Raw genomic sequence first — 9,078 nt, 5'->3', positions numbered from 1 at the left:
CGGCTCCGCGGAGCGGCAGCGCCGTGCGCCGAGAGCCCGGCGCGCCCGGGACCCCCGAATTACCGCCCGCTGCACCCGCACCCTGCCTTCGCCTCCCGGCGCGCCCGGGACCCCTGCTTTTGCCACCCGGTGCACATCAGAGACGCCTGCTTTCGCCATCCGGCGCACCCCAGATCCCCGCTTTTGCTGCCCAGTGCACCGGGGACCCCCGCCTTCGCCTCCTGGTGCACCCAAGACCCCCGATTTTTGCCACGCAGTGTGCCCAAGACCCCCGCCTTTGCCACACGATGCATCTGAGACCCCCGCCTTTGCTACCTAGTGCACCAGACTCCCCTGCTTTCACCCCCTGGTGTGTGCCAGACCCCCCTGCCTTTGCTGCCCCATGCACCCCGCAGACCCTCGCCTTCCTGCCTCGTGCACCCAAAGCAGCAGCCTTTATTGCACAATGCGCAGTGCTCAGGCCGCGTACGCCATGCACTCCTCGCTGCTCTCCTCAGAGAGGCCGCGGTCCCCGGGGGTGCAGACCAGGCACGCGCGTCCCACGTCCCTCCAGCACGGCCCGCAGTACATGGAGCCGCAGGTGGGCACCGGGCAGAGCCGGCTCCGCAGCGTCTCGGGCTCCCCGCACACAACACAGCGCCGGCGCAGGAACCGGCGCAGGCACGGCCACCGCTGGCAGCACCACTCCAGCAGGGACATCCCCTGCAGTGGGGACAGGGCCAGGGGCACTGGGGCTGCCCCATGGGGAGGACAGGCAGCCCCACGGGGGACAGACCCCCCCTGGTCGGGCTGGACCCCTCTCCCCAGATCGGGGCACAGCGGCCAGGGCCCTGCGCAGGCACCTCCTGTCCCTGCTCACCAGGGCCCGGCGCTGGCCTCCCCGCCGGACCACGCGCCGCCGCTGCAGGTCAACGAAGCACTGCCGCTGGCGCAGCAGCTTGTTGTAGAGGAAGAGCACGCGCTGCTTCTCCCGCTGCGCCGGGTGCCGGGTGTCAGGGGCTGCAGCAGCCCAGCCCGGGCACCAGCCACGGGGCACCCCGGGGGCGATGGGGCAGCTCGGGGGCAGCGGGGCAGCTCACCTTGGGGAAGTAGAAGGCGGCGATGACGCGGCGCAGGCGGTACGTGTAGACCTGGGCCAGGCACAGCAGCGCCAGCCCGCCCAGGGGCAGGCAGCTGGCCAGGTAGTCGTCGGTCGTCATGCCCCGGGGCTGTGGCAGGCAGGCTGGGGACGCAGGCAGAGGCACTCAGCGCCCCTGGCCCATGGGGCACAGCCGTCTGCAGCGGGGCAGGAGAACCCCCCCCCCCGCATTTTTTTTTGGCAGGGGCAGCCAGGCACCCCGTGCCGGGGAACGAGCCCTGCCGACAGCTCGAAGGGGCTCACCGGAGTTGGACGACTCCAGTTCGATGTAGGAGGACGTGTTCAAGGCCCCGATGGTGCTTCGCAGGAGCCGAGCCATCAGCGACGTGCCCATAACCTGCACCTCCAGGTGGTGGCTGCCTGCGAGAAGAGGGCATGTGGGGCGGCCCCGCGGCGGGTGAGACGCCACGGGGCTGGGCGCTGCCCCCAGGCGCTGCCGCRGGGCCGGGTGCTCACTGCGGAACGAGTACTGCACGAAGGAGTGCTGCCGGATGATGCTGAGCATGGTGAAGAGCACGCGGTCCAGCCCCCAGGTGAGCAGCAGGAAGAGCAGGGGCGGGATGCACTCCAGCAGCTCCACCACCTGCGGGGACAGGGCTCCGTGGCGGCATCCCCCGCAGCCCCCGACCCCGTGCCCGGCCCCGCGGGGAGCCCGGCAGCGCCCGCCTTCGCCCTCACCATGTTCTGCAGCTCAGGCGGCTGCATGGCCACGCGGCTGGGGAAGATCACGGCGGAGACCTCTGCCCGGCGCAGCGGCAGCAGCGTCCGCTTGTTCTGGGCAGGGGGAGCAGGGCGGCTCAGCGCAGCCCCCCGGGGACCCACACACCCCAGCCGCCCTCTGCCCCCTCTTCCTCCTCACCTGCTTCCTGCGGCGGGCGTCAATTTGGCGGAAGTAGGTGGTGATGTAGATGTTGTCAAAGGAGATGTCCTGGTTGTAGCGCTTAGTGTAGGAGAAGGCCCTTGGAAGAGAGGGTGTCCGGGGTGGCAAGGGGTGGGGTGCATCCCCCCGGACCCCCATGCTGCTGCCTGGCTCCGCGCCCTGCAGCCGGCACAGCTCCCACCCAGCCCCCCGGCCCCACGGGCCCGGCCCGCGCTCACGAGATGAAGACGAGGAGGAAGGTGCAGGAGAGCAGCAGGCGGAAGAAGGAGACGGCCCTGCCCAGCCGGGCGCTGTGCTGCCGCACGTGCGAGGCCACCTCCTCCACGAGCCGCTCCCGCGAGACGTTGGCGCCGAGCAGCATGTCGCGGTGCTCCTCCTGGGGCAGCGAGGCCGTGGGCGCCGGGCAGCGCCCATCCCTGCCCTAGGCGTGCGGCCCTGGGGGACAGGACGGGATGGAATGGGATGGGACGGGATGGGCACCCACCTGGAAGACCAGCTGGGCACTGAAGTCCTGGCTGAGGTTGTTGATGGATCCGTTCACCATGTCGTACATCTTCCCAAAGTTGCCCTCCACAGGGATCTTTTCCTGGCACCAGGAGTGCATGACTGTGGGGCCGGGAAGGGGAGCATGCTGGAGGGAGCCAGGACCTCCCGGGCATCGTCCCATCTCAGGGTGGCCACTGTCCTGGGGCTGTGGGAGCTCTGGGGACCTCCGCCTTGGGCTGCTCCGAGCCAGAGCTGCAGCGCCATGGGGGCACAGGGCTCGGGCTCCTGAGCCCCACGGCCTCCCTGGGGCCCCGCACGTGACCCACCCTTGACAACGTGGCAGAGGAACTTGAACTTCATGGGCAGGCAGAGGAGGTGGCTGATGAGGGGCACAACGATGTGCTCCATGCAGGCCTGGTGCTTCGTGCTGAACCAGTCCTGGCAACGCTGCATGGCCAAGTCGATCACATCTGGGAGGTCGAGGGCCCTCAGGTCGGAGCGTGCAGCTCCCCGAGCAGCTGCCCCATCCTGCGGCTTGCTCGCGCTGGGCATGAGGGCTTGCACAGGGCTGCGGCAATGCCCCGAGCGTGCACCATCCCTCCCGTGCATTGCCCRTTGCAGGCACCATCCCTCCTGTGCACCGCTGCTGCTGCAGCCCAGCCGTTCCCCACTCACATTTGCAGCGCAGTTTGGTCTTCATCTCGTACAGCTTCTGGGTGCTGAGGGCTGGCGGGGGGGCCGTGCGCCGGCCCTGGCGCAGGTCGTAGCCTGCCTCGCTGGCCACCTCCTCGTTGAGCGCCACGAAGGCGCGCGAGATGTTCTGCATCTCAGCGTTGAGCGTCCGCCCGCTCCGCTGGGGCGGGAGCAGCCGGCTCAGCGCAGCCCCCCCAGGGCCGCCCCGCAGCCAGCCCGCCCCGGCCCCGCGGCCTCACCACCATGTCCTCCATCACGGCGCGCAGCGGAGCCATCGACACCTGCCAGAGCTGGCGGCTGTGGTTGACCTGCAGCTCCGTGACGCAGCCCACCGAGCGGATCACCTCCTCCAGGTTGTGCCGCACGTTGGCCACGGGCCCTGGCACGTGCAACGCCAGCTCAGGCCTCGTCCTGCCGGCTGGGACGCTGCAGGGATGGGTGTGGGGGGGGGGGCCCTACCGTCGTAGATGGCAGCAAGAGCGTAGGAGAGCACGAAGACCCGGCCCTCCTTGCCCACGAACTTGGGGGCCACGAGCAGGCTGGCGCAGCGGAAGYGCGGCGACGTGGCCCAGCCCAGGGCGCTGGCTCCTGCGGGGAGCAGGGAGCTGCCGGCCATCCCCACGGCGCCGCTGCGGGGACCCGCCGGCACTCGGGGTCCCTGCCGCCCCAGTGCCTCCCCGAGCCCCAGGCTCACCCGCCAGCCCGCACGTCAGCTGCACCTTGCACGTCTCTGTGACGTTCATGGGCACGATGAGGAGCTGGCAGAGCCCTGAAACACCCGCGCTTGCCCTGAGCCCCCAGTGCCACCGGCTGCCTGGTCCCCACCGCGGCCAGTGCTGGGAAGTGCTCACCGAGGCCGAGGAGGCTCCCGACGCCGGCGCCCAAGAGGAGCTTGCTGCAGCGGTGCTGGTCCGGCGGGCTCCAGAGGAAGCGGCTGCACGGGGCCGGCAGCAGCCGCAGCGCCAGGTGCTGCAGGGCTGGTGGGGAGAGGCCGGTCCGTGGTGGTCGCGGCGCCCACAGAGCCGCCCCGCCGGGGCCCCGGCCAGGAGCCAGGCACGAGGGGGACTCACTCGTGTTGGGGGGCTTCTGCCTCTTGGGTGCCTCTGTGCCAGCCGGGTGCTCCTGCTCGGCGCCCGCCTGTGGCTCCATGGCTCCGGTGCCTGTGGCAGTGCCACCGGTGTGGAATCAGCTCATTGTGACCCAGCCGCGGCGGTTCCGCTCGGAGCATCCTGGGAGCGGTGCCTGTGCCCCGGGCTCCCTGTGGCGTGCGGGGTCCCATCCCTCCCGGCCGGGCTCAGAGACCTGTTCCCTCCGCCGTGGCCGGCATGGGGCCAGTGTTGGGGCTGGGCAAAGCCCTCCGAAGCTGGGGGAAGAGCCTGTCACCGCGGGGCTGGGGCTGGCGGCCCYGGCGGGATGCCTGGCTGGAGGAGGAGAGCCAAGCTGGGGACGTGGCCCGCAGCACTGCCGGGTTCGTGCTGGGCATGGCCCTGGCCAGCCTGTACGGGGCCCTGGTGCTGCTGGCGCAGAGCCACAACGTCTGGTACTGCCTGGTGACCACGGTCAGCCTGGGCGCCGCGCTGGGGCTGGGCATGGCCTTCTCCGTCAAGGTGCGCGTCACGGTGCTGCTCACGCTGCCGCACGTCTTCACCAGTAAGCACCGTTGCTCCCGTGCCCGGCTGCCCGGCGGGGGACGGCTCCCCGCCGCCCCCCTCGCTGCCGGCGCAGCCCCGKGCCACCCCTCGCCCCCGCCGTCCCCGCAGAGGAGGGCAAGATGCTGCTGCTGCTGCTGGCGCTGGGCATGGCCACGCAGGGGCCCTGCACCAACATCCTGCACAACTTCTCCCGGGCCGCCGAGTCCATGTCGTGCGGGGCCGAGCTCGCCCTCAACCAGACGGCCGAGCGGCTGCAGCGCGCCCGCGAGCCGCTGCTGAGTGAGACGGGGGCGAGGGGGGAGCGGGGCGGGCGGCGGCGAGTGGGTCCCTGGCCGGGGGGCTGCAGGCGCCGGGTGCGGGAGGAGCTGTGGCGATGCTCTGAGCCAGCCCCAGGCTGCCCTTGCCCCCCGCGGCGCAGCGACGGGACCCCCCCCACACACAGATGTGCTGGCCAAAATCAAGGACATCGCGCGGAAAGCCAAGGTGGTGGGCGACCGCGTCCGCAAGTTCTTCCGCTCCATCATGGACTCTGTGAGCCACGTGGGTGAGTGGGGGCCRCCAAGCCCGTCCCCTGCCATCCCCAGTGCCAGCGCCCCCGCCCTGCTTTCGGTCGGTCCTTGTCCCCAGCGCCCTGTCCTGGCCCCCAAACCCTGCCCATGCCCTGCCCGCAGCCCGAGCCCTGCGAAACGTGTGGATCTGGCTGGTGAGCGTGGGCAAGCTGTGCAACCGGGAGCTGGGCACGCCGTACCGCCGCTGCCTGGGCATCTTCAGCGAGGCCAAGGACAAGTGCGAGCGCGCCATCCCCTTCCTCTACTTCCTCTGCTACGTCATCGTCGCCTTCAAGCCGCTCTGCGGCCTGGCCAACAGTGCGTGCACCCACCGGCCCCGGGATCCCCATGGCTGCGACGGCCCGAGGCTGGAGCCGGCCTCTCCCTCCCGGCGTGGGGCAGCCCCCTGCCCCACGGCATGCAGCCCCACGCCGACGGAGACCCCTCTCCACAGTTATCCTCCTCTTCTGCGTCATCCCCCAGTACATCCAGTCCTTCCTCAAGAGGCAGATTGCTGTCCGTGAGTGTCCCGGTGCCCATGGGGGTTTGGGGGCCGCCCCGGCTCTCCCGCCCCTGCCCCGGCGCCGCTCTGCCCACCCCGTCTCCCCGCAGCCCTCAGGAACGCGCTGGACCGCGTCCGCCGCGAGTTCGAGTTCAACATCTCGGCCGTGCACCACTTCGACGTGAGCCTCAACTCCAGCAAGACCCTGGGCGAGGTGGCCCTGGACATCATGGAGGGCGTGCGCGCGTGCCTGGAGCCCGCCCGCGAGGTCCTGGGCCTCTTCGCGCACTTCTCCTCCTGCGCCATCCTCTACATGTACCTCCAGTGAGTGGGCGGCACCGCCGGGGCCGCGGGGACGGCAGCCCAGGCGTCCCGGTGCCCAGCTCCCGCCGTCCCCCGCCAGGGCGCTGCGCTACCGCCACCGGTACCTGCAGGACGACACCTTCGACAACATCTACATCACGCGGCGCTTCGTGGAGCTGGACGTGCGCCGGGCGGAGCAGGGCAAGCCCACGGTGCTGCCGCTGCGAGCCCGCGAGAGCAGCCGCTACATCCGCCCTGGTGAGCGCCGGTGGTGCGGGGGCGGTGGGGTGCCGCCACGGCCCAGCCTCACCGCCCGCCCGCCTGCCCGCCCAGACGGGCTGTGGTTCTCGCAGCAGGAGCGTCGCCGCTACGGGCTGGAGCTGGTGGCCGTGCTGCGGCACGTGGTGCTGGGGCTGAGCCTCATCCTGGCCGACTACAGCGTCTTCTGGCTGCTCGACCTGGTCCAGCACCAGCTCCGGGGGGAGGTTGTCGCCCGCGGTGAGCCGGGACCCGGCAGTGCCGCCGGGGGTTCCCGGGCCCCCACCGCCCTGTTTCCCACTCTGCCCCCGGCGCTGACCTGCCGGCCCCGCAGCCCCGGCGGTGCTGGGCATCAGCGTGAACGGCACGGGCTACACCAGCGAGATCTTCCGGGACCTGGTGTCGGCGTTCGAGGCGCTGCAGCAGGGCAACATCTCGGTGCTGTCCCAGCGGTGCCGCCTGCAGCCCGTGGAGCCCGACTACCGGACCTACCTGACCATGGGTGACCGAGGTGGCGGGAGGGCACCGGGGCCACCCCGGGCACGCGCGGCAGGGCGGCCCGCACGGGGCTGCCTGACCCGCCGCCTCCCCGCAGGCATCCTCTACGGCACCTGCCTCTTCATCGCCGTCTTCGGCAGCTATGTGGGCCGCCTGCGCCGGGCGGTGTGCGCCGCCTACTACCCGTGCCGCGAGCAGGTGAGAGCCCCCGGCGCCGCGGCCCGCGGCAGCCGCTGGTGCTGACGTCCTGCCCCGGCTCTGCCCAGGAGCGGACGTGCTTCCTCTACAACAGCATCCTGGTGCGGCGCACCGGCCTGGCGTGCGCCTTGCACCGGGCCGCGCGGCAGCGCATGGCCGACGGCGGCCACACCAACCCGCTCCTCMTCCTCGCCTCCAAGTAAGCCCGCCGGGTGTGCGGGGCGGAGAGCGGCCGGCGCGGAGCCGCCCTGGCCCCTCGGGCACCCGCCGCGGCACTGCCCCGCAGCCCGGCCCCTCACCGCCCGCAGGCTGCCCATGTGCGCCCGGCTGGCCCGGCTCCTGGGCGTGCGCCAGAGGTGCTGCCTGGCCTGCGGCACGGCCGGGGAGCAGGAGTGCGTGGCGTGCATCACGCCCGGCTGCAGAGGTAGGTGCCGGCGGGCAGGCGGGCGGCGGGGGGGGCTGCACCGCGCCGCTCACGGCCCCGCGCCGCCAGGGCTCTACTGCGGCGAGTGCTACCGGGAGCTGAGCAAYGCCTGCTCCATCTGCATGGCCCCCCTGAGCCAGCGGGACACCGGCGACGAGGAGCTGTGAGCAGGCAGGGAGCCCCGGGGGGGCGCGGGCACGGTGCTGAGCAGGGTGCCGGGGTGGGGGTCCGCAGCAGGCACCCCCGGCCCTGCCGCAGGCGCCTGCCCTGTGCCCGCAGAGACTCCAGCGACGAGGAGGCGGCGGGGCTGTGGCTGGGCGCGCTGCGGACGCTGCGGCGGCAGCCGCAGGCCCCGCGCCGGGAGCAGGGGCGGCTGCTGCGGCAGCGGCTGCAGCAGCTGCTGCGGGGCGGTGGCGGGGGCCGGCGGCTGCCCCCGGCGCTGGCGGCCCGGCTGCGGGCTGGGCTGCGTGAGGAGGCRAGCGGGGAGAGCGATGGGGGCAGCGGGGAGGCTGCCGGCGAGGACAGCTCGGGCTCCAGGTGAGGCTGCGGCGGTGGCGGTGGTGGCAGCGGCGTGCTGGGGGCCGTGACGCCGCTCTGCCCTGCCAGCCTGGACTTCGGCTACCAGGAGCAGCRCGAGGGCAGCGAGAGCGAGCTGGAGGAGGTGAAGGTGGTGCGGCTGCCCGGCGAGGAGGCCAGCGCCTGGTGACGGCCGGGACCGGGACCAGGACCGGGCCGCGGGGGGCGGCTCTGCTGCCGGCATGCGCCCACGGCCAGAGCTGCCACGCTGGGAGCTGGGAGAGGGCGGCGAATAAAGCACCTGTGCCAGCATCCTGCCGGCCTTGCCGCGTCCCCAGCCTTGGGCACCCCCATCCCCCCGCCTCGGTGTGTCCCCGTCCCCACCGTGCCCCAGCCCTGCAGCCCCACAGCCCCGGCCCCGCGGACAGAGCGGGCGCAGGGGGTCCCTGCTTCTCCGTTTATTGTCAAGCAGCCTTCGTTTAAAAAAACAAACAAACAAACAAACAAAACAAAACGAAATGAAACAAAACCAAAAAAAAACCAACCGAAAAAAAACCAACACGCAACCTGGAAGCGCGGGGGGCGCGGCCGCCCGCGGATTATTCGTTTGGTTTCTTACAACAGAGAGGTTCAAGTAGCCGAGATTTCAAGTTCACCGTAAGGCACTTTAAAGCCATGACAGGAGCCAACCCCCTCGTCCCCATCACCCTCCCGTCACCCCATGGCAAGGGACAGACACGCAGAGGCCAGGCAGCGCTGGCGGGCAGCAGCGGAGGGGCCGGGGMCGGGATGGGACRGGACGGGACGGGGGGAATATATTACATCATCTTTTTAAATATAGATAAACTCTTACTTTAGGCAAATAGTGCCGGTCCCCTGCCCTCCCGGCCGGGCCGGGGGGCATGTGCAAAGGGCAGAGGGGGCGACCCGCTGGGGCCCGGGCACCCCGGGGAAGGTCTGCGGGGGGGAAGCCCGCGGGGCC

The 9,078-nt window shown here is 71.6% G+C and overlaps 4 protein-coding genes across 4 annotated transcripts in view; 1 reads left to right on the top strand and 3 right to left on the bottom strand.

Moving 5' to 3' along the window:
• ADAM15 (ADAM metallopeptidase domain 15) overlaps positions 1-159 on the bottom strand; it is a 9,068-nt gene extending 8,909 nt beyond the window's left edge. Inside the window, exon 1 of the mRNA XM_026080921.1 lies at positions 87-159. Coding sequence (XP_025936706.1) covers positions 87-159 — 73 coding nt within the window. The remainder of the gene's footprint in view (positions 1-86) is intronic.
• A 297-nt stretch (positions 160-456) lies between these two features.
• Positions 457-4,346, bottom strand: DCST1 (DC-STAMP domain containing 1). The gene is made up of 14 exons (XM_026080919.1): positions 4,049-4,346; positions 3,657-3,785; positions 3,437-3,576; positions 3,180-3,357; positions 2,831-2,974; positions 2,503-2,624; positions 2,237-2,394; positions 1,998-2,097; positions 1,817-1,912; positions 1,595-1,721; positions 1,382-1,498; positions 1,080-1,222; positions 860-973; positions 457-702 (listed from the first exon to the last, which is right to left on the bottom strand). The coding sequence occupies exons 1-14, from the start codon at positions 4,344-4,346 to the stop codon at positions 457-459; spliced, it is 2,112 nt and encodes a 703-aa protein (XP_025936704.1).
• A 176-nt stretch (positions 4,347-4,522) lies between these two features.
• Positions 4,523-8,286, top strand: DCST2 (DC-STAMP domain containing 2). The gene is made up of 14 exons (XM_026080918.1): positions 4,523-4,847; positions 4,958-5,128; positions 5,292-5,393; positions 5,521-5,715; positions 5,852-5,917; positions 6,010-6,223; positions 6,303-6,460; positions 6,536-6,700; positions 6,795-6,962; positions 7,056-7,156; positions 7,225-7,355; positions 7,465-7,743; positions 7,860-8,117; positions 8,187-8,286. The coding sequence occupies exons 1-14, from the start codon at positions 4,523-4,525 to the stop codon at positions 8,284-8,286; spliced, it is 2,433 nt and encodes an 810-aa protein (XP_025936703.1).
• A 633-nt stretch (positions 8,287-8,919) lies between these two features.
• Positions 8,920-9,078, bottom strand: part of ZBTB7B (zinc finger and BTB domain containing 7B) — a 7,122-nt gene continuing 6,963 nt past the window's right edge. Inside the window, exon 3 of the mRNA XM_026080917.1 lies at positions 8,920-8,923. Coding sequence (XP_025936702.1) covers positions 8,920-8,923 — 4 coding nt within the window. The remainder of the gene's footprint in view (positions 8,924-9,078) is intronic.

This window comes from Apteryx rowi, unplaced genomic scaffold (genome assembly GCF_003343035.1).
Source record: "Apteryx rowi isolate R43461 unplaced genomic scaffold, aptRow1 scaffold_530, whole genome shotgun sequence".
NCBI classification, from domain to species: domain Eukaryota; kingdom Metazoa; phylum Chordata; class Aves; order Apterygiformes; family Apterygidae; genus Apteryx; species Apteryx rowi.
This window is presented reverse-complemented; position numbering and strand designations above follow the sequence as displayed.